General features: G+C 49.7%; 1 protein-coding gene across 8 annotated transcripts in view; it reads right to left on the reverse strand.

Moving 5' to 3' along the window:
• The window catches only part of LOC116953007 (synaptotagmin-like protein 5), a 95,510-nt gene that overhangs the window by 45,907 nt on the left and 24,531 nt on the right, over positions 1-25,072 (reverse strand). For 7 of the 8 annotated variants that reach the window (XM_032972813.2, XM_032972812.2, XM_032972811.2 and 4 more), the window contains exon 2: positions 2,453-3,712. In XM_032972813.2, the coding sequence (XP_032828704.2) occupies positions 2,453-2,571 (119 nt within the window). In that variant the 5' untranslated portion in view covers positions 2,572-3,712. The remainder of the gene's footprint in view (positions 1-2,452; positions 3,713-25,072) is intronic. The other variant, XM_032972809.2, reaches the window with a different exon arrangement.

A 25,072-nucleotide genomic window follows, 5' to 3' on the forward strand; every position in this document is an offset into this window, starting at 1 on the left:
TCCCTGACAAGCTGATAGGACGATACAGTAATAGCGCGGGGCTATCGTCACGAGGTCGCAGTGTCTCACACACGCAGCCCGCAGGAGTTTTGCAGTTGGGGACAATATCGCTGTGTGATCCCAAATTGAGTAACTGGCGGTGTAAATCCTAGTACTTGGCCAATACGGATCTTGACGCCAGCACACACAACGGCGTGGTACTTCACGGTTGATACCGCCGTGCCCACCGCCGTAGTAATAACCAGGCGCGGCCTGCCGGATGCAAACTGCGAACGTCTGTGACAAGCGGAGAGCTCTGGGCCACCGCTGAGCCGCGTCACCGCCCCCCTTGCTCATTGTTAACGCTGCGAGGGCGGCTGACGAAGGTTGTACTCTGAGGGCGGCCGTCACAGCTGATCGTCGTGAACCGCGCCACACGTGAGCATCCTAACTAGGCCGGGGCGCACGTACGACGCGCCGCTGGTCCATCCGCTCCGTAACAAGGACCGAGCGACTTCTGCGGGATATGTTCACCACGGTTCACCACGCCGGTCAGAGTGGACGGGAAAAGGTGGGAGGAGTGCAAGACCAGGGTGAAACCGTGCTACGTTTTAATTTTTTTAATCTTTATTATTAATATATATTTTTACCAGGTAAGGACCGCTGAGCTATACAGCTCTTTTTCAGAAACGACCTGGCCACAAATGAGAGCCTAACGAAGTGGAAATTTACGTGTGATGTTGTTTCTAAATGTAGAGGAGAGAAACCGGAGGACCCGGAGAAAAATCCACGCGACCACAGGGAGAGAGACACGCAAACTCCAAATCTACAGCAAGCGTCAGGGTCGGGATCGAAGCCACTCCCTCCTCCTGCATACCAGGTGAGCTAGCTAACACCTCGCCACTGCGGCGGTCCTGATTCAACCGGTGGAACACACGCTCCCCTGCGGTTTAAGAGCTCTCGACGAGCCGCGCGGTGCCGCGGATGCTTCGAGCGGGGGGAGGGCCGCTGCACCGACAGCCTCACGTGGCACGGCTCTGAGAGAACGGCACCGGACGGGTCCGAGGACGCGGGCGGCGGTCACGGAGACCGCCGTGGCACCCGGGGCCCGCCCGTGGCCGAGCGGGACGCGTCGCGATGAGCGGCGCAGGGGGTGAGAGCGATGGGCACCAAGCTGTGGGTTGGGGGGGCGGGGTAAGTGGGTCGTGCGGAGATGGAGCCGCGGAGCGGATGGAGCGTCGGCAACACGGTGGGTTCGTGTCTCAAGCTAGCGCAGCAGCATTCTCAAGAGATTCGTATTTGGGGATGGTCAAAGTCTCCATTCTACACCGCAGAGGTATCCGGTCCGTGTGTCTGTGAAGCGACGCTTGTTATTACGCCTCGCTGCAAAAATATATACGATTATTATAATCATCGTTATTGTTGTGCGGCGTGTCCCTTGAGTGTTAGTTTTATGCTCCGTCGGGTGATTGCGGCTTTTCCAATCTGTGAAAATGGGAAGAGAGACATCATTAATATGGAGAGAGAGGATCACGCCACAAGGCCTCAGAGCAGGAATTTCTCGAGTGAGTGCCACGTGAGGTGGCAACACCGCAGCCGCCTGGACACCTCGAGATGGTCAATAATAGTGAATTGCTCTTCATGTGAGGAGAGAGCCCTTGCAAATGTGCGGAGCGGGTTTAAAGCGCCGTTAAAAATTTAAGGGGTTTTATTTTTCGGTCACACCGAGAAATGTTTATCACTTAAACGCTTTGATGCTGCTTTCTGCTCTGGGACTTGGACTGGCAGAGGCAATGCAAAAACGTTTCCCCATCAGCAAAACAAATTGACCGTGTTATGCTCACAAGCGTCAGAATGAGAAACGATCATTAACAGTTTATACGAAATTATTATATGCAAATGCTGCCTCTCGGCTAATGGCAGAAACGGGGAAATGCATGGAGCAAATGAGACAACAAGAATCAATTCGTGGACGTGATAGGGGCGCCCCCCGAGTGTGGACAGCTCCCTCGTGGGCCGCTTACAAAGCGCTCCCCTCATGCCGTGCGGGCCCCTGGGAATTATTTAACCACGCCCCTCCGCGCTGGCCAATGCCGGTGGCTAAAGGCAGGAAGCGTAGATGTTGGAGCACAGTACAGCAACGCATTTTTCCTGCACTGCCCTCTGCTACCCGCCACGTAGCTCCACAAGCCCGATGACGACCTGCGTGAGCACGGTGACCGCCGTGGCTCTACCGCTGTGTGGCTCTACCGTGATGGCTTCCCAGGCATATCAAAACTGGATGCCCTGCATGTGCTTTGGCGGTCACGATCACAGGGCTCTGAGGGTACCCCGGTGCTCTCTGGACGCCTCTGGTAAACGGGAAGTTCATCTCAAGGGACGTTCCAGATTAACTATTTTAATGAAACGGAAAAAAAAAAACGCGAGCACACAACGACGATCTCAGCGAATCACGCAAATCAGGTCGACTCACCGAACCCTCTGCGCCTCCATCTCCCTCAGCGTCTTGTCCCTCTGCAGCACGCCCAGGATGGATTCCTTCTCCATCTCGGTGAGGAAGCTCAGGTCCACGGTCTCCTCCTCGCCGGACATGGCTGCGCACGTCCGTCACGGCCGCTCCTCGTGTGGCGTTCCGCGGGCTCCTCAGTCCTCCTCGTCCGCAACCCCCCCCCCCCCCCCCTCTATATCCGTCCCTGTTTCAAGGCGTCTAGGTGAACTTTGTCGCCGTTTCTGATGAAGGTGCTCGAAGGCGACCGAATCCAAAGGCGCCTCGCGATCCTCCTCTCTCTCCCACCCGCCAATCACTCTCCTCGTTGTCTCCGCTCCTCGGCCGGGCCGCCCAAATGCCTCGACTCCGTCGACTTCGCCCCGGGGATCTCACGCCCCAGCGTTAGGATTCGTACCACGGCCACTCACCGCACACCTTCAGAATCTGTATTTTAAAAAACGGCTCTTTCTGTCTGTAAAGTCACGTAGATAGGTTCAAAGAAAATAACAAACCTATCTATGTGACTTTACCAAAAGACCCAAAGAATATGAATTCCTGCAGTCACGAAAGCTTTAAGTCAAGATTTTAGTTCTGTTTGCTCAAATGCCCGGTCTAAGTTTTAATTCTTATGTCCTTACCTCCTTTTGTCCATCTTCAAATCATCCATAAAATGTACATAAACCCGTTGTTCTGAATGAGGAAGACACCGGTACGACGCTGCCCATGGGGTGAAGAAACCTGGGCGAGCCGAGGGCCGCCGCCGTAGTCTTTCTGTGTTGTGGGGCCGGTACCCGGTCGCGCTGCAGCCGCTGCAGCTGCTGCAGCGGTGCGGAGCGAGGCAGCCGCGAGGCGGCTCGTTCACTACGGGGACCCGCGATGGCGCAGCAGCGTGGCGATGGCTGCCGTCCAATCAATGCGGACCTCTCCCGTGGAGCGTGCAGCCCATGCCGCTCTCCTCCGCTCGCTCGTCCAAACTCGAAATGTCACGCGACGAGAATGCCGATTCGGCGCCGGTGCCGGTGGAGGTAACGCCGCTGCTGTTCAATTGGAGGTCACTTCCTGGCTTTCTGCGTCCTACAGAGACTCGTCAACACGGAGGTAGTGCTCTGGGAGACACGGGGGCTGTGCCAAACCGGAGGTGACTAAATGTGGGATGGCGATGCTGCTGCTTCTGCTGCCACTGCTGCTGCAGAACGTGAGGCAGATTGGCGAGTGAGCTGCGGGTTCATCCTCTCCCTCCAGCTGCTGGAAAATAACAAACCAGTCGATCAGACATTGTTCAGGGCGTGCAGAGAAAACGCAATGTAAGGGTTTGTATTCACAGGGCGCAAGGCTTACAGTGAGGGAAAAAAGTATTTGATCCCCTGCTGATTTTACACGTTTGCCCACTGACAAAAAAATGATCAGTCTATAATTTTAATGGTAGGTTTAATTGAACAGTGACAGACAGAATAACAACAACAAAATCCAGAAAAACGCATGTCAAAAATGTTATAAATTGATTTGCATTTTAATGAGGGAAATAAGTATTTGACCCCCTCTCAATCAGAAAGATTTCTGGCTCCCAGGTGTCTTTTATACAGGTAACGAGCTGAGATTAGGAGCACACTCTTAAAGGGAGTGCTCCTAATCTCAGCTTGTTACCTGTATAAAAGACACCTGTCCACAGAAGCAATCAATCAATCAATCAGATTCCAAACTCTCCACCATGGCCAAGACCAAAGAGCTCTCCAAGGATGTCAGGGACAAGATTGTAGACCTACAAAAGGCTGGAATGGGCTACAAGACCATTGCCAAGCAGCTTGGTGAGAAGGTGACAACAGTTGGTGCGATTATTCGCAAATGGAAGAAACACAAAATAACTGTCAATCTCCCTCCGCCTGGGGCTCCATGCAAGATCTCACCTCGTGGAGTTGCAATAATCATGAGAACGGTGAGGAATCAGCCCAGAACTACACGGGAGGATCTTGTCAATGATCTCAAGGCAGCTGGGACCATAGTCACCAAGAAAACAATTGGTAACACACTACGCCGTGAAGGACTGAAATCCTGCAGCGCCCGCAAGGTTCCCCTGCTCAATAAAGCACATATACATGCCCGTCTGAAGTTTGCCAATGAACATCTGAATGATTCAGAGGACAACTGGGTGAAAGTGTTGTGGTCAGATGAGACCAAAATGGAGCTCTTTGGCATCAACTCAACTCGCCGTGTTTGGAGGAGGAGGAATGCTGCCTATGACCCCAAGAACACCATCCCCACCGTCAAACATGGAGGTGGAAACATTATGCTTTGCGGGGTGTTTTTCTGCTAAGGGGACAGGACAACTTCACCGCATCAAAGGGACGATGGACGACGCCATGTACCGTCAAATCTTGGGTGAGAACCTCCTTCCCTCAGCCAAGGCATTGAGAATGGGTCGTGGATGGGTTTTCCAGCATGACAATGACCCAAAACACACGGCCAAGGCAACAAAGGAGTGGCTCAACAAGAAGCACATTAAGGTCCTGAAGTGGCCTATCCAGTCTCCAGACCTTAATCCCATAGAAAATCTGTGGAGGGAGCTGAAGGTTCGAATTGCCAAACGTCAGCCTCGAAACCTTAATGACTTGGAGAAGATCTGCAAAGAGGAGTGGGACAAAATCCCTCCTGAGATGTGTGCAAACCTGGTGGCCAACTACAAGAAACGTCTGACCTCTGTGATTGCCAACAAGGGTTTTGTCACCAAGTACTAAGTCATGTTTTGCAGAGGGGTCAAATACTTATTTCCCTCATTAAAATGCGAATCAATTGATAACATTTTTGACATGCGTTTTTCTGGATTTTGTTGTTGTTATTCTGTCTCTCACTGTTCAAATAAACCTACCATTAAAATTATAGACTGATCATTTCTTTGTCAGTGACCAAACGTACAAAATCAGCAGGGGATCATATACTTTTTTCCATCACTGTAAATGCCTCAGCATCTCAGAGCGCCGGGCAACATCACACCTCATCTCGACCGTTCCCCCCTCGCCCCGCGGCGGTGTAGCCTAGGGGACCGCCAGTGGAAGGCATCCCTACGCGACTCATGAGGCATGCGTGTGGCTCCGCTCTGCCAGCAGGGAGCGACGTCGCTGTGGTTTTTTTTCCCACTTAAGGACCAACACGGGGCCGCCATGTTTGTTTGTGCTCATTAACTCACGATTATGAAGTCAAGTCACCGTGCTTCCTTGCTCACACGCCCATGGGATTGTGCTCTGCCCAGTAGCCACATTCTGATTGTGGGGACAAGCCTCTTTATATGAAATCCACCCTACACTTCCCAAAACGTCTAAAACACGAGATTTTTATTATTATTATCTCGTTTCCATTTCTCACAGTGGCATTAACATCACATTGATGAACTGCGTAGATTCGTTAAAGTGGCCAGAATGCCTGAAATTATTGATCGATTCGAAAAATGGGATGACAATGATACTGGCCCTCACCATGGCGTTGTGGAATTTCCCTCACTGGCTCGGAACCATCAAGAGAGGTGAGACGCACCCAATGGACACTTTGACCTTGTTTGGACCGGGGCTGTAATGGATCATCAGGGTCACGTTCCGATTTACCACCATGCATCGTGCATATTTAACCAATTCTATAATATACCTGGCCAATGTCTATAACAAAGGATACACGTGGTGATATGTACAATACACCTGGTCACAGCACTTGTTTCTAACGAGAGTGTTCAGCCTTTTTGTCAGTCCGCTGCTGGACAAGGTCTCCCCACACACACCGTGTCGGCACGGGGGTTGTGTTACCATACTTCGCCGTGCTATTCACCGTGGATTGGTGAAGGCGGAAGCATAAACGTTAGATCGCTTATGACCATGTAGCCTCGCCGCAGGCTATAACATCTGTTATAAATTGGTGGCCGTTCAACCAACCACGAACCAGGCTTAGCTTCCGAGATCCCGCGTGTGAACGAGCCGGTCGATTGCGCCTGTTCCATCACAAAGACTGAGACACAGAGAGAGAGAACTCGCTCTTGCAGTGGCCACCGGTGGGAGGGGGTAGGGGCGAGGGTGGGTAACATCAATGTTAAAGTGCAATTTTTATTGAAGGACTGTGTGTTGTTGTTGTCTTGCTGTGGTCCTGGACTGTCTTTGCTGTTATTTTGCTGCCTTTCCTAATTCTGGTTGTCACCTGATGATGCTGGTTGTTGTAATTACCGGCGAAGCTTGGAATTTGAACTTATAAAATGCATCAAATTATTTTCAGTGATTTGATTACCTTTCATACACTTGGCACTCATATCGTTTTTTTATTGTTGTAACGTTCTTACCCCGTGCCCCTTGCTGGACATCTGTGAAAAAGAGCTTCATAGCTCATCGGATTTCTCCAGTCTAACTAAAGATTCTGAGTCTGATATTAATGCATGCAGGATATTACTGTGGACACTACTTAGATAAGGCTATAACCACTTGGCACACGGGGGTTTTAATAAATATGAATGCCCACTTTATACGCGGTGTATAGATATGAGGTTTTTTTTTAGGTTAGATCGTGTAAATATAAATGTGTCGTTAAGGTTTGTCATGTAAACAGACTGTACACCGGTGTGTTGGAGACTGAACCTCCAACATTTATCATTCGAGTACCGTGACATTTTGCCAGTAGTTAAAACAACCAGCCTTAGAATTGTGAAGAATTCATCCTCATGCTTCGGTCCTTAAATGGAGGTGTACGGACGATGCGTTCCAGCCACACCAAGCCTCTGGCTGTTGCTGCGATTAAAATTTTACCGAATAAAAAAAAGCGGCTGCTCCACGCGCACACGTCGGTTGCCCCAGGAGGCCTCAGAGGCATCGATGCACAGCCGTGCATCCTGTTAGGAGATCATTCATTACGTCCATCTACAAATTGTAACAGTTGCGTTGTTTTTTTACAACCGATTATTCCGGCCCATGTAAGATAGATCGGGGCGGCCTCGCGAAGGTGGGAAACCACACCCCGGGGACAGGCCGTGCCCGACGTGACGCGGCCGATGCCGTCACCGAGCCCTGGTCGTCACCTCCCGTCCGGCGACACACGAGGGGGGAAAAAAATGCATCCAACGAAAGTGTTTTCGTGTTATACAATTAGTTGTGTAATCGAATCGATAATCGTTAGAGGAAATCGATTAATTAATGATTGGGCTCACCATCCGAGTGGGCCTTGTTAGGCCGTCAATGCCATGCTCTGCCATGCAGATAAACACCATGATGGGTCACTGGACCGGAACAAAGGCAACAACGCTGAAAAACTACCTGCTAAATTACTCAACTGGGACAACCACACAGCGGTGACATCTCCCCCCTAGTGCGAAAAAACTTGGCAGGACTTGGTGAGGCCGTCCTCGGCGTACGGACGTACGAGCGTACGAGCTTACGGGCGTACGAATGTACTTTTGTACAGGCATAGGGGTGTTCGGGCGTAAGAGAATACACTAACAAGCAGGCGCGTGTCGCGCAGTACGCAGGGCCCCCCACACGCATTGAGATCCGTGACATTCATTGTTCGATTCGTAAAAAAGGATGAGGGAAAAGGTCAAGGACTAGAATGGTTATATTCATTCTGGAATGATAAACGATAATTGAATTCAGTTTTTTTGTCTCATGCAATTCAGTCAAAAGAAAAAATAAAAACAGGAGAAATCATTATTAATGTAAAAAAAATTCCGTGAGGCAGTGTGTTTCACAAATAAATATGACATTATTTTGGAAGATATCGAATTGAAGGGAATTCCTCGTTAGGCATTTCAACCGTAGAACAACTTCAAGTGAAGGTTACCACCGGGTAACGCGGCACGGGCTCGCCGTGTTACAAATAAAACGCTTTCGTCAAACCAACAAAAAAACCCAGCGAGTCGGTGATTTAATTAAAACGTATCAGGAGTAAAAAAAGGTTGGAAATAAATCCCCCAACATTTTTTAGAACCGGACAGGAAAATACGAACGCATTTACAAGTCGACTTTTTTTGTTATGAACGTGTCGCTTGCGTGGACGCTGCCGTCAATTCCTCCTTTGTTAAAACCGAGCTTCAAAAAAACTTAGACGGGGGACAGTTGAAGAACGAATGAAGCCACACATCAGCTGCCACCACCACCACCAGCGCTGATGAGCACCGGGGTGAACCGGCGCCGAGGGTGCCGCACGGCGATTGAGGACCACTGGCGTCACGGCAGACGATCGGGGTGAGTGGGCGAGTTACAAAAGCTCGCTCCAGTCTGCTTGCCACGCAAGCCGCTTTCTCTGCCAGGGATAGATAACGTGACGTAACGTGACGTAAAGCGGCGTCGCTCGCGAGGAGGCTGCGGTGGCGTGCCGCTGTCACAGCGAGTTGTTTGATGGACTCTCTATAAACCACTTTGGGAGACCAGAGAGCAGAGGTATGATATATAAACTCACAATTCGCATCCGTCACGTATCTGTCTCTCCACGTAAAAAAATAGAAAAGTATTTCTGGCACATCCCATCGATCAAACGGCCTTCTGGGAGTGCTTGTCTTCAGCGGCACTGATTCAACACAAGCATACTCTGGAATGGTTTCGACATTTGGTGTTTCATCAGGGAGGTCAACTTTAGTGTTCAGAGATGGGAGTTTGAGGCAAGAGAAATATCTGTGTCACTGCACGGGTCAAAGAGCTGGCATTTGAGCGCAGGTGCATGCAGAGGATGGTGGGAATTTCGTGGCAGAATGGGGTAAACCACTTGGAAGTTCAGAATAGAACACGGCAGGAGAGTGCTGTGGATGTAAATCATGAAGCAGAAGAGGTTGAGATGGGTGGAACTCGTGTGCAGGGTGGAGGAGGATAGGGTAGGGAACTTGGAGGTAGTGATGGGTGGGACTCGTGTGCAGGGTGGAGGATAGGGTAGGTAACTTGGAGGTAGTGATGGGTGGGACTCGTGTGAAGGGTGGAGGAGGATAGGGTAGGGAACTTGGAGGTAGTGATGGGTGGGACTCGTGTGCAGGGTGGAGGAGGATAGGGTAGGTAACTTGGAGGTAGTAATGGGTGGGACGCGTGTGTAGGGTGGAGGAGGAGGTCAGGAGACCGGGACTGCAGTGCAGCAGCACTCAGAGGTTAGTGGCCAAGGGACCAGAAGACCCAAAGCTATGTGGCGGTGATAGTGGTGGTGATAGTGGTGAAGAGTGTGAGCAAAGCCTTGAATAAAAGCAATGCTTAGGTACCTATTTAATGACATTCAGGCGTTGACTTCGTTTTTTTTTCCTTTTAAGGAGTGAATTCCAAATTCGACAACGTAGCTGCAAATGTAATATCCGCATCAGCAGCATCGACGGCCGTCGTCTATGCACGGCTGGACGAAGGCCTTTCCGCGTCGTCGCCTCTCCGCATGCGATTGCCACGGTCCACCACGCTTCCTGCACGTGAAACAGGACCCCCCCCCCCCATTGCTCCGTCGTCCCCAGTGGCGGGCATCCTCTCACGCGTGTGCCCTCTCGCGCACCGTGAGCAATCCACCCGAGTAACGCGCCCTGCCCAAACTTCGCTCTCTTCCCTTCAACGGTCAACGCCGTGTCCTGCCCAATCGCGCTCGCTCCACTTCAACGCGGTGTCCCACTTGTGTTCTTTTCTCAAGTCCACGTGGCGCCCTCTCTGCCACAAGTGCAACCGTTTCTCATTCGTGCCACAGCTGGAAATATACGCACCGATTGAAAACGTTCATTGTCAGGCACCCTGCAATTCCGCCGCCTTTCATCAAAACAAGTTTTCCAAAAAGCACCAATACCAATGCCCGCCATTTGCCACTAAGTGACGGTGAAGTCACCACGGTGCCTGTGCCAGGCCAGGTGCACTTTGAGGCGACCACGTGAAGTGTGGAAGGCTCGCTGACTGGAGGTCTAGGGACAGACCCAGAGAGTGCCATGGGTTGGCTGACTGAGTTGACCGGTTGATGCACCAGCTGTACCCCCTACTGTGCCAACTTTAGCCACCTGGCGCTCTTATGCCCTCCGTTGTTTGCCCTTTGCCCCAACGGGCGCCAAAAATCACCGCACACACCAACACACACACGGATACTCGTCGGGTATAAAATATCGATGTCGCCCATTTTTCTTCAAAGAAATAAAAAAACACATTTTAGGAGTGTATAACCATACACTCTTAAAATGGTAATATGCCGCTGCTGTATTACAGAAATCAAAATAAAAGTACATTTTCACACGGTTTGCCCGCGTATGCCTTTAACAGAGCGCAAGCCGCTTGCGAAAAAGCCATGTGCGGCCGCAGCACCACGATGGCACGGCACTGCCAGACACACGGCATTCATTATTCACACGAGAGGCCGGAATGCCATCGGCAATCAATTCCATTCCTCTCTCTCTTCCACCCCCTCCGGCTAATGGCCGTAGGCTAGAGTAGCTGTCAGTGGGGATGGGGCGCGGCGAGGCCTTGCGGTTGAAGGCAGAAGACGCAACGGAGAGAGGCATGCCGGTGGGGTGGGCAAGGGTATCCCCTGCGGGTGACATCGCGATGCATGCTGGGAAGGGGGGACAAAATCAACGCAAAGCGAATCGCTCCGTCAAGGCATAGGGGGGCGGGCGAACGTTGCCCCCGAGGGCCCAACGGAACTTTCTCCTGGCGGGGTGAGCCGACACAATCAATGCACGCCTCATTGTTATCTGCTCGGAACACGAGGAGTCACGAGGCCGTCGACCCCAGGATGAAACAGGCCCTGGCAGTGACCCGAACGCACAACAAATTATGAACGCGGTGTTGTTGCCAAGTCTAAAATATTTTTGTGCACTACCCAATTAGTGTCGGTCCCCCCACACCCCCCACCAATCGAGACTCGTAAATTCAAGCAGTCACAGGCAGCTCCAAACATCACGAAGACAACTTGTGGAAAAGTACGAGAAAACAAACGACCTCTTCCAGACGACTTTCACCGTGACCCGGAAACCTCGTCGGTGCGTCCCCCAAGGTCGTCTCTCAAGCTGACGTGGCTCACGCGAGCCACATCAGCTTGCCAGGAGGGAGACATGAATAATAAAAAGCACGCGACAATGAAGAAGCAAAAGTCTGCAAAGAAATTCAATTTTCAGAAATATACAAAGGACGACCGACTTGGCGACCTATCTCGATGTTTAAGAAGCCGTCAGTCCCCATGGCTTGTGTCTGTCTCCTGCTACCCGGCCAATGAAATGACAAGAAGACCGGATGGACCTGAAAATGCATCAAGGATCATAGCCAACAGCCGACGCAAAACAATGTTCTGTCTGCTTGTGCAGTCTCCTGACAATGCTGTGATTATATAAAAATGTAGTACAGGGGGTATTCATTTTAATATGGACATTTTTAATCTCCACTTTATAGACTTTAGGCAGAATTATTCTGAACAGCAAATATCTGTGTAATTTTCAGCTGTTTGAGCTAAATGACTATCACTTACTACCATTTTTAAATCAACATAGAGTCATTTATCATTGATTGCTTCCGATAGTAGGACGCCACTGGAGCTATGCACTTTAAATTTAGATTTAAAACTAATTTCTGTAGAACATCTTTTTGTGTTTAGTTTGCTGTCCTTCCTCAGCACCTCCGATTAGCACGGTTAGCTACGTACAGTGCGAAAGAAGTTCAACATACATACATGGCACTTATGGAATTTATTTTGGCATGAGCGAGTTGTATGAATGTAATGATCAAGTGTGTGTGTGCGTGTGTGCAAGTGCGTGCTGCGTAGCGCTGTGTAGTGCTGTGTGGAAGCTGCCTGACCTGTCACTCCATACAAAGCTCCAGGTCTTCTCGACCACAGTAATGACCGCCCATTTGTATGCTTGCAAAACGTGGACCCCTTTAAAGTAACATCTACACTGTTTAGAAACATTCAGGCTGGCCTGCCTACGATTTAGCCTGGCTGAATTGTGAGTAGCATACAGATCCTTGAAAGATCTGGACACAGTCTCATCAGCGAGCTCCTCCAGCAGGTGAGGCTGCGTTGTCTGGGTCATGCAGCCCACATGCCCAGCCACCGTATGCCCAAGCAGCTCCGGTTTGGCTGGATAGAGGAGGCTAAATGGGCACGGCACGTGCTAGAGAAGAAATGGACGAATGCGGTACAGGAGGATGTGGAGCTGAATGGACTTGTCTAGCGGTGTCAAGATCGGCCTGTGTGGAGGAGGATCGTGGAGGATGTTGCTGGGCAGTTGGAGGCAGTCGCCCTCCAGCAACAATGGAGGGTGGAGGAGCGACGCTCACGCAGCAAGTTGGCAAAGTAAGGGAGCACAGGTGGCGCATCTGCCAGTCATCTCGGTCAGTCAACCAAAAGCACCTGGGTCTATCTTGTGACCTACTGCCAACGAGTATTTAACACTTTACACGGCTTTAAAGTGCGCCTAGCTAAAGTCAGACAGAGGCGGACTAAGATGTCGCCCGGCCACTCAAGAAGAAGCAACCGCTGCTTCACGGGAGAGCCACTCTCCCTCTCGCTCGCCCTCTCACCGGCGGTGCAGAGTAAACCGGCTGCGGCGCATCGCCCGCTTTAGAGCCCGAGCACAATCGCGTTGCGCCCTCCAGCGCTGCCCTGCAATCCTCTCTCGCGAATGATTCGGGGAGCCAAAACAAACAGACTCACAGCACAGACGAACTTGTTTGTTTCCGCAAGGGCAGACCAACGACAAAGGTTCCTTGTCAAAACCCGTGATGGCGCATGTGAGGCACGTTGTTCCGTGGGCTGTTCACGTCTATTTTCCTTCAGTGCAAAATTGAAAATTGAGCCTTTAGCTGGTTCCAATCAGCTGAGCCGCTGTTTTGAGCCACCATTGCCCGGGGGGTGGGGGGGGGTGCCGCGCTCCGTTTCAAAAGCTCGGGCGGCACTTTTCACCTCCCCGCCAAATGTTTGGAAAATTGAGGGCGGCACAACGAGGAGTTGTTAAATTCTGAAGGCGGGCGTGAGATGGCGGCCCGCACCCGCGCGACGTCCGTACGCGTCCGCGCCATCGGCACGCCGCTTGACCGCCGCCTCGGCACTCCACCACCACCACGTCGTCGTCGTCGTCAACCACGACATGTCCAATGCCGGATGAAGACCTTCCCAAGTTGTCGCCATATCTCACGATCCTGCGATCCGACAGTCCCTCCGGCGCCTCCCGGGAGGCGTTCCATTCCGTTCCTTCGCTGCCGCTGTTCTCCACCATCGGCCACAGACCCGAGCTGTATTTATTATTTTCAGAAGCGAGCTGGCTATCACGAATGATAGCCCCATTAATTGGCTTATCGCGTGGAAAATATTCTAAATGCACGTTGATTCTAAATGTGGAGGGAAAAACCGGAGGACCCGGATAGAAATCCACGCGACCACAGGGGGTGAGACAGACGCACAAACTCCAAATATACAACAGGCTGCTGCCGGGGTCGGGATTTAACCCACGAACTCCTGTAAACCGGGAGAGGTAGTTAACATATTGCCACCACGCATCCTGACCAAGCTCGCATACTTCTCGCAACCGATTGGATGATTTCATTAACCTGCCGTATGTTCTGTTTCTCCTATCAATATCATTCCAAGCGTGCATCTCTCCGTGTTTTTTTTCTGCATGCTCTCCAGCTTGTCTTGAATTCGTTTTCATGGATGTCCGGGTTTCTGATCAACGCGTCATAGGAGGCAGTACGTACTGATTGAAATCAGTCTCCTTGAGGCACATTGATGACCACGTCACCAGCTGCAATAGAATCATGAGAATCAGAATATGCATTTATTCTCGAGGAATCCGATGAGCTATGAAGCTCTTTTTCACAATAGAATTGCCAGCTGTCCAGCTTTGACCCGGACAGTTCAGGAATTGGTATCCTTGTTCTGGTGGCAGGAATAACATTTGTACCGAGATCTGGGGACCGGTACTGTCCTGAACTTTACTACAGCCATCTCGTGTGCTTGTTCATTTTGTCGCTTGAACTATCCACAACGACGCACGCACGTGATTATTGTGTCTCGTGCTTCCGAGGGGTGGAAGATCGTCGTGGCCGCCCAGGACACAAAGCGGTTAAGGGGGCACGGACATTGTGTGCGGGCACAAGAAAATAGAGACGCAGAGACACACGGAGAGACACGGGGAGAGAGGCAGAGACACACGGAGAGACACGGGGAGAGAGGCAGAGACACAGGGACAGAGACAGACACACGGAGAGACACGGGGAGAGAGGCAGAGACACAGGGAGAGACACGGGGAGAGAGGCAGAGACACACGGAGAGACACGGGGAGAGAGACACAGACACACGGAGATACACGGGGAGAGACGCAGAGACACACGGAGACACACGGAGAGACATGGGGAGAGAGACAGAGACACACGGAGATACACGGGGAGAGAGGCAGAGGCACACGGAGACACACGGAGAGACATGGGGAGAGAGACAGAGACACACGGAGAGACATGGGAAGAGAGACAGAGACACACGGAGAGACACGAGGAGAGACGCAGAGACACACGGAGAGACACGGGGAGAGACGCAGAGACGCAGAGACACACGGAGAGACACGGGGAGAGAGGCAGAGACACACGGAGAGACACGGGGAGAGAGACAGAGACACACGGAGACACACGGAGAGACATGGGGAGAGAGACAGAGACACACGGAGAGACACGGGGAGAGACGCAGAGACACACGGAGAGACACGGGGAGAGACGCAGAGACACACGGAGAGACACGGGGAGAGAGGCAGAGACACACGGAGAGACACGGGGAGAGAGACAGAGACACACGGAGAGACACGGGGAGAGAGACAGAGACACGGAGAGACACGGGGAGAGACGCAGAGACACACGGAGAGACACGGAGAGACATGGGGAGAGAGACAGAGACACACGGAGAGACACAGGGAGAGACGCAGAGACACACGGAGAGACACGGGGAGAGAGACAGAGACACGGAGAGACACGGGGAGAGACGCAGAGACACACGGAGAGACACGGGGAGAGACGCAGAGACACACGGAGAGACACGGGGAAAGAGACAGTCACACGGAGAGACACGGGGAGAGAGACAGAGACACACGGAGAGACACGGTGAGAGAGACAGAGACGCACGGAGAGACACGGGGAGAGAGACAGAGACACAGGGAGAGACCCGAGGAGAGTCAGCGACAGAAAGACCACGACCCCAGTCCTTGCCGGCCCTCTCTGTGGGACCCGTCAATCCGCCTGTGCGCCCGTGCTGCATGGTAATGGTTTGCTTCATCTTCACTTTGTATTCCGCTGCCATCATGGTCAGGCTGCAAAAGTGTAATCCATATTTATGATCGAGTAACGTCCTAATGAATAGATCAAATCTAACTTGGGGCTTGTATCTCTGCTTGTCACTGTTCAAGGGTATTTACGAGATTAAGGGGCGTTTTCCATTGCGGCTCAGCCGATGTGTTACAGTCATCTCAACCGTCAAGAAAAAAGAAACAGACCACACGCCTCCTGCATACAGTGAGGGAAAAAGTATTTGACCCCCTGATGATTTTGTACGTTTGCCCACTGACGAAAAAATTATCAGTCTATAATTTTAATGGTAGGTTTATTTGAACAGTGAGAGACAGAATAACAACAACAAAATCCAGAAAAACGCATGTCAAAAATGTTATAAATTGATTTGCATTTTAACGAGGGAAATAAGTATTTGACCCCTCTGCAAAACATGACTTAGTACTTGGTGGCAAAACCCTTGTTGGCAATCACAGAGGTCAGACGTTTCTTGTAGTTGGCCACCAGGTTTGCACACATCTCAGGAGGGATTTTGTCCCACTCCTCTTTGCAGATCTTCTCCAAGTCATTAAGGTTTCGAGGCTGACGTTTAGCAACTCGAACCTTCAGCTCCCTCCACAGATTTTCTATGGGACTAAGGTCTGGAGACTGGCTAGGCCACTCCAGGACCTTAATGTACTTCTTCTTGAGCCACTCCTTTGTTGCCTTGGCCGTGTGTTTTGGGTCATTGTTATGCTGAAATACCCATCCACGGCCCATTTTCAATGCCCTGGCTGAGGGAAGGAGGTTCTCACCCAAGATTTGACGGTACATGGCCCCGTCCATCGTCCCTTTGATGCGGTGAAGTTGTCCTGTCCCCTTAGCAGAAAAACACCCCGCAAAGCATAATGTTTCCACCTCCATGTTTGACGGTGGGGATGGTGTTCTTGGGGTCATAGGCAGCATTCCTCCTCCTCCAAACACGGCGAGTTGAGTTGATGCCAAAGAGCTCCATTGTGGTCTCATCTGACCACAACACTTTCACCCAGTTGTTCTCTGAATTATTCAGATGTTCATTGGCAAACTTCAGACAGGCATGTATATGTGCTTTCTTGAGCAGGGGGACCTTGCGGGCGCTGCAGGATTTCAGTCCTTCACGGCGTAGTGTGTTACCAATTGTTTTCTTGGTGACTATTGTCCCAGCTGCCTTGAGATAATTGACAAGATCCTCCCGTGTAGTTCTGGGCTGATTCCTCACCGTTCTCATGATCATTGCAACTCCACGAGGTGAGATCTTGCATGGAGCCCCAGGCCGAGGGAGATTGACAGTTCTTTTGTGTTTCTTCCATTTTGCGAATAATCACACCAACTGTTGTCACCTTCTCACCAAGCTGCTTGGCAATGGTCTTGTAGCCCATTCCAGTCTTGTGTAGGTCTACAATCTTGTCCCTGACATCCTTGGCGAGCTCTTTGGTCTTGGCCATGGTGGAGGGTTTGGAATCTGATTGATTGATTGATTGCTTCTGTGGACAGGTGTCTTTTATACAGGTAACAAGCTGAGATTATGAGCACTCCCTTTAAGAGTGTGCTCTTAATCTCAGCTCGTTACCTGTATAAAAGACACCTGGGAGCCCAAAATCTTTCTGATTGAGAGGGGGTCAAATACTTATTTCCCTCATTAAAATGCAAATCAATTTTAAACATTTTTGACATGCGTTTTTCTAGATTGTTTTTATTGTTATTCTGTCTCTCACTGTTCAATTAAACCTACCATTAAAATTATAGACTGATCATTTCTTTGTCAGTGGGCAAATGTACAAAATCAGCAGGGGATCAAATACTTTTTTCCCTCACTGTACATTTGTAGCTCCACACAAAGAAGAGACGTATTTCGAACTCATCCCATCGGCCGCACGGCCCTCTGAGAGTGCAAAGGCTCAGCACCACCAGTGTCCAATAGAAGCAATCTGGACCGGTACTCAAGACCCAGGGACTCATCAGCGGAGTCGGGCTCGTACGAGCCATCAAATCCCCAACAGGTGGGAAGAAGCGTTGGCACCGCTCGCTCAGGGGGCGTTGACGCTGTGTGGCTGTTGATTGGGCCGAGCCGTAAGTCTTTCACCACACACGTTACAGAGGTTCACGGTTCGAGCCCCAGAAGCCGCCCTGGTTAATACTGCCACGGGTGTTTTAACCGTACGAAAAAAATATGCACCCGTCTGCTTCACAGTGAACCGTCGTAGTTTCCCTGACGTCCTTCGAGAAGGACTAGACCATGTATGACAGCGCCACGCTGCAACATTGAAAATGTACTCGCAATTTACGTAGTTGTAAAAACCACGAGGCAACATTGCCGCCTGCTCGCAGATTATAGTCCTCTGCAGGCCGGTGCTGCGTACACCTTGTGCTGTGTAGGGATGGCTGCCCCAGAGTCCCCCTAGGCTAGGCTACAAGGTGCGCATAACAGGCAACCGAAGAGGCTTCAGAAGTAGTTCTGCAACGTCATCTTCTGGGGGTGCTCACGGACGTGATGATGCGGAGACTTGCAAACGGACATCGGCTCATCTCGCGACATCTCATTGGCTCATCTCACAACATCTCACCGACCCATCTCACGACATCTCATCTGCTCATCTCATCGGCTCATCTCGCGATTGGACGGGGTGGGGGGGGAAATCCAATGTCACAAAGGACACGGCGGCGTTGTTCAACCAGAGTTTAGAGATAAGATGACTTCCGCTGATAGGTCACTGTGCCGTGCAAAACGACATGGAGTGCCGCGTTTCCGCCAGATATGCAGCAGGGAAACCTAATCCGAGTGAGATATTTCCACTCACGTACGCACCTACATTTAACTGCTTTCGCACCACACGTAGACAATTGTGCTAATCCACACATTTGCAAATGCCCTCGTTTACATCGCACGATAAGGTCAGAGTCGTGTGAAATTATGGAGACCGTGGCTTAGATATGTTTATAGGAATCATAAGCCACCCGATCGGAGGCAACAATAGGCTTATTAAACCACTTGTCCATTATCACTTATAATCCATCATATTGGGGATTAAGAGGGTAATTCCTATCCGTTAATAAAATAAAACCATAATTGGGTGGCCGGGAAGCGCAGTGGTGACTCTTGTGCCTCACAACAAAGTAGGCCCTGGGTTCAACTCCAGACTCATGCTCCACTCTGTGTGGAGTGCATACGCGTTCTCCCATTGTCCTGCATGGGTTTCCTGCTGGTTTGCTCCCATAGCAAAAAAAACGTGACTGCTATTGGCTAAACATCAGAATGCTGAAATTTAGCTGCAAATTACTCATTACACTATATAAAATATATCGCCCTCCTTAAAAAAAGAGTATTGAGGCTTAAGCGAGGCTTTCCCGGGTAAACAGGCGGAGTAATAACTAAAGTTACTAAACAAAGGAATACGCCAAGGACCGGGCCTTGCCAGTGAGCAGCAGGATCGACAGCGCCGCAGTGGCTCCTGGGAAAAGGAGGCTGCGACATTTGTACGCAGCCAACCACACGGATGTCTGAAGCGCAACGCCGGGGTGAGGAGGTCTGTGATGAACGAACACAGCCTCCGGTTGAATTTCATCTGCGGATCAAACAGACGCCAAATAAACTGACAGGCGCCTTGTTCTGTGATAAATGTCCATTGTATGCGCTCAATTGGACACGTGTTGCATTTCCTTCGGGCTACAAATTGTTCAGAGATATAATCTACATGAATACTAAATGCACGCATTCACTTGTTAACACCACAGGTGTCATTAGGAACACAGCGATGGCGCTCGCACCCCGCAACTTTATTCATTGCCACGTGGCTGTGATTCAAGGGTCCTATTTCCCGTGTCTCAATTTCACAGACCCATGACTGGTTCAGACACCACTCGCCACTGATATTAGCAATTGCCTGGACTCGCACTCATGATCCTTCAGGTAAAAAGTGCGGTGCGCTAAACACGGTGCCACTGCTCCCAAACCCGCTGTATATAAACGTGCGTGAAAATTGTAAATAGCTGATTCGCACGCACGTGATTGGATGCGCGCGTCGTGCGGGCAACAATCTATTTTAATTGCCCAATCAATTCAGGTGGTGGCATTGCATGGGAATTGATCACGCCTGCGCCCGTAGAGTGTTAATGCTTTGCATGCGACCCCCAGGTGCAAAGAGCAGTCTTGGAATGTGCAGGGTGCTAATGTAATTGGCTGGATCGCCTCGCAGTCAGTTGCCAAGCAAAGGTCCTAAGGCCTAAAAGCAAATCTGGCGAGCAATGAAAATCACTGTTTGGCAAGATGAGGAACGTCACTCATTCCCGCTCGCCAACGATATTAGCCTTGGCCTGGAATCAAACACGGGGTCAATGGGTTCGCGGCGCAGTGCGCCAACCACGGCGCCGTCCCGCGCTCCTGATATGCGCGACACACTGTGAATTGTACGCTTAAAGTACACAAAAACAATGCATTTGTCATCAAGAGTTCGGCTGTTAAAGGACAATTGCCCGAAACGTCAGCCGAAATAAGAGTTTTAAAAATGCGTCACGAGGCATATCGTCGACGATGCCGGCAGTGAGATATTATCGATGAGGCGCGCAAGTCGCACATTGCCTCTGCTGAGTGGCCGCGCCAGGGTCGGGACGCTACCCCACACGGAATGCCGCTGCGTGGATGATGAATGTGGCCGGGCCCTCCTTTTTTTGGCGTGCGCGCACCACCGCCACCACCACCGGCGGCACGGTCCCCCAGAGTTTTGACTTGAATCCCAAGCACAGCTGAACGTCTATCTATGAATCTAAATGAGCTCCAGGCCTTCCGGAAATCACGTGACGTCTGCGTGTGGCCACCCCCACTCTGAATCCCTCCCCCTCCTCTCCCCCCCGCCACCGCCCACTGTGAAAACAAACTCTGCTCCGCTCCTCCGTGCAGTCCACTTATGCTCGCTCTCTCCTTCTCTCTAACACGTAGAATTAGGCTTTCGCGACCGATATTATTCATAGTAAAAAAAAATTCTGGTTAGCTCACGTGAATATAAATTTGTTGTTAACCCACCCACCACCAGACACAGCCAATTAGTAAGGTTTGTCACGTGAACAAAACGTGACAATTAGTTACTATTTCGGCACACCAGTATGTTGGAGAGTAGACCAAATGTAAATGTTACGGGTAACTCTCCACCGTACATATCCAATCGTGCTAATCGGAGGACAACAAACTGAACCCAGCAACGAGCAGTTCAACGCCACCATACCTCGGCACCGCCCAATCCACCGATGCCAATTCGCCGACAACGGGGCCCACCCTAGCCACAGCCCCGACAGATCTCTACTTTCGGGCAGATCCTCAAGGCCAAACGACGCTCCGTAAATCCGCGTGAACGGCACCAAATAAGCTCAAGAGGTCCCCCATCGCTTAGCGCGCGTCATCCGCCCCAGCGGTTTGTGCGTGACGGGCGAGGCCTCTGAGACGAGGGGCTTACACCGGGGGGCCGCGGTCAGCGACGCGCACGCCTCCGTCACCTGGCGACACCCCGGCGCAGGCGGCTTGTGGGCGTTTTGACCCCGGGATTACGAGTGAGCCAGGTTGCCATGGAGATTTAGCAACCCACTGTCACGGCAATTATCCCCGGGGAGCTGAGCAGCCAACACAGCGGAGCAGAACGGAGGCAGGCTGCCTCCTTCCCTCCCTCGTCCGCACGCGCCCGTGCCACACGCATACTGCTATTGACACGGGCACCGCTACCGAAATAGGCACTGCTATTGGAATGAAATAAATTGCTTTAGGAATGAAATTGGCAATGCTATTGTAATTAAATAGGTGCTGTATAGGAATGAAATAGGCGCTGGTATAGAAATGAAATAGGTGCTGTATAGGAATGAAATAGGCGCTGGAATAGGAATGAAATAGGCGCTGTATAGGAATGAAATAGGCGCTGTATAGGAATGAAATAGGCACTGGTATAGGAATGAAATAAGTGCTGTATAGGAATGAAATAGGTGCTGTATAGGAATGAAATAGGCGCTGGTATTGAAATTAAATAGGTGCTGTATAGGAATGAAATAGGTGCTGTATAGGAATGAAATAGGTGCTGTATAGGAATGAAATAGGCGCTGGTATAGAAATGAAACAGGTGCTGTATAGGAATGAAATAGGTGCTGTATAGGAATGAAATAGGCACTGTATAGGAATGAAATAGGCGCAGTATAGGAATGAAATATGCGCTGTATAGGAATGAAATAGGTGCTGTATAGGAATGAAATAGGCGCTGGTATAGAAAAGAAATAGGTGCTGTATAGGAATGAAATACGTGCTGTATAGGAATGAAATAGGTGCTGTATAGAAAAGAAAATAGGCGCTGTAAAGGAATGAAATAGGCGCTGTATAGGAATGAAATAGGCGCTGTATAGGAATGAAATAGGCGCTGGTATAGGAATGAAATAGGTGCTGTATAGGAATGAAATAAGTGCTGTATAGGAATGAAATAGGTGCTGTATAGGAATGAAATAGGCGCTGGTATAGGAATGAAATAGGCGCTGTATAAGAATGAAATAGGTGCTGGTATAGGAATGAAATAGGCGCTGTATAGGAATGAAATAGGTGCTGTATAGGAATGAAATAGGCGCTGGTATAGGAATGAAATAGGCGCTGTATAGGAATGAAATAGGTGCTGGTATGGGAATGAAATAGGCGCTGTATAGGAATGAAATAGGTGCTGTATAGGAATGAAATAGGCGCTGGTATAGGAATGAAATAGGTGCTGTATAGGAATGAAATAGGTGCTGTATAGGAATGAAATAGGTGCTGTATAGGAATGAAATAGGCGCTGGTATAGAAATGAAACAGGTGCTGTATAGGAATGAAATAGGTGCTGTATAGGAATGAAATAGGCGCTGTATAGGAATGAAATAGGCGCTGTATAGGAATGAAATAGGTGCTGTATAGGAATGAAATAGGTGCTGTATATGAATGAAATAGGCGCTGGTATAGAAAAGAAATAGGTGCTGTATAGGAATGAAATACGTGCTGTATAGGAATGAAATAGGTGCTGTATAGAAAAGAAAATAGGCGCTGTAAAGGAATGAAATAGGCGCTGTATAGGAATGAAATAGGCGCTGTATAGGAATGAAATAGGCGCTGGTATAGGAATGAAATAGGTGCTGTATAGGAATGAAATAAGTGCTGTATAGGAATGAAATAGGTGCTGTATAGGAATGAAATAGGCGCTGGTATAGGAATGAAATAGGCACTATAGGAATGAAATAGGTGCTGGTATAGGAATGAAATAGGCGCTGTATAGGAATGAAATAGGTGCTGTATAGGAATGAAATAGGCGCTGGTATAGGAATGAAATAGGCGCTGTATAGGAATGAAATAGGTGCTGTATAGGAATGAAATAAGTGCTGTATAGGAATGAAATAGGTGCTGTATAGGAATGAAATAGGTGCTGTATAGGAATGAAATAAGTGCTGTATAGGAATGAAATAGGCGCTGGTATAGGAATGAAACAGGTGCTGTATAGGAATGAAATAAGTGCTGTATAGGAATGAAATAGGTGCTGTATAGGAATGAAATAAGTGCTGTATAGGAATGAAATAGGTGCTGTATAGAAATGAAATAGGCGCTGTATAGGAATGAAATAGGCACTGTATAGGAATGAAATAGGTGCTGTATAGGAATGAAATAAGTGCTGTATAGGAATGAAATAGGTGCTGTATAGGAATGAAATAGGCAGCAGCACACAGACACCGCTGTCAGTCAGTGCCTGTGAGGTCGTTGTCCAACAGAAATGTCCCTTCAATATCTTACACCGGTCTGTGTGTGAGGCAGTACACTACAGTATGTATGAGATACACAACTCAACAACTTGAACAAATGAAAGTCTAATCGTGTGGGATGATGATAATAATGATTTACAGTCCTTTGGGAGGGGCCTCCCCACACCGTGTCTGTCATGGAGGTTATTTGGCCACACTTCACCGTGCTTCCCAGTGTGGGTTGGTGAAAGCGGGAAGCATAGACGTGGGAGCGTAGAAGCGCAGTACAGTACAACCGTCCGCAGCTGGCCACCACTCTCGGGCCCAGCTCCGCAGGCGCCGATGACCACCGGGCATGCACGCTGGTCACTCTTCCCAGCGGCGGCCAGGCTCAAATCCGCTTAGCTTCATGGGAATCTGGCGCAATGAGGCAAGGCAAAAATTGCATTTGCGATGAGGCGAGTGATGTTTTGGTTGTTGTTGTTGAAGATGATGTTTCCGTAATGGGGCAGTGCAGCGCCCTTATTTTGTTGAGCGCCACAGTAGCGAGATGTTAACGACCTCGCCTGGTATACAAGAGGTCGTGGGTTCGATCCCGACCCTGACTTCTGCTGTATATTTGGAGTTTGTGTTTTCGGCCCGTGGTCGCGTGGATTTTTCTCTGAGTCCTCTGGTTTTTTCCTCCACATTTAGGATCAATGTGCGTTTAGAGTATTTGGCTGCTATAAATGTCCACGTGATGATAAGCCACTTCGTTGAATTATCGTGTGGCCAGGACGCTTCAGGAAAAAAGCTGCATAGCTCAGTGGGCCTGAGCTGGTAAAATAAAAATAAATATATTGTTGGTTATTATCATAATGCTCGTTTACACGAAGCAAAGGCTCACAGACAGCAGGTGATGTTGGTGGTGGTGTTATTATTATTATTATTACGTGTGAATCCGATTGAGTAATTTGCAGGTTATTTTTCGGCATTGAGACGTTCACCCAATAACGATTACATCGTCATGTGTGTTTGTGTTGCACTACGGACCCGGCAACCACTGCCGGATTATTCTAGCAGCAAAAGTAGCTACATATGTAGCTACGGGCCCCGCACTTTCAAGAGCCCCGCGCTAAATGCACTTTGTGCACTTGCTTTATTGCTATAGTACTATACTGCCTTCAACTTTTATGAACGACTGGGTGTTTAAGGTTATCGATTTGTCGTATTATCTGGCTGTATAGAAATGTAAAAATACAATTACTTTACTATGCAACTTCTTTGGTTCTTTCGGTAAAGTCACGTATAATGAGAATAAAATAATAAATTGATAAAATAAAATAACACAATAATATTCTCACGACATTTCGGCCACAACACAAGCGGCCTTCATCAGGTGAAGGGATGAGACTGTCTGGTAGGACAGCGCTGTCCTACCAGACAGTCTCTATTTTATCAATTTATTATTTTATTCTCATTCTACGTGACTTTACCGAAAGAACCAAAGAAGATGAATCATTGCAGTCACGAAAGCTTTAAATCGAAATTTACTATGCAAGTTAAAGATTTGTGTATTTTAATAGTTATGTGTTTTTTTATGTAGGGCCCCTTTATAACATATGCGACAGGCCCCGCACTAGCTTAATCCAACACTGCCGGCAACCCG

This window comes from Petromyzon marinus, chromosome 49, assembly GCF_048934315.1.
Source record: "Petromyzon marinus isolate PM22_M1 ecotype Great Lakes invasive population chromosome 49, UKy_Petmar_22M1.pri1.0, whole genome shotgun sequence".
Classification (NCBI taxonomy): domain Eukaryota; kingdom Metazoa; phylum Chordata; class Hyperoartia; order Petromyzontiformes; family Petromyzontidae; genus Petromyzon; species Petromyzon marinus.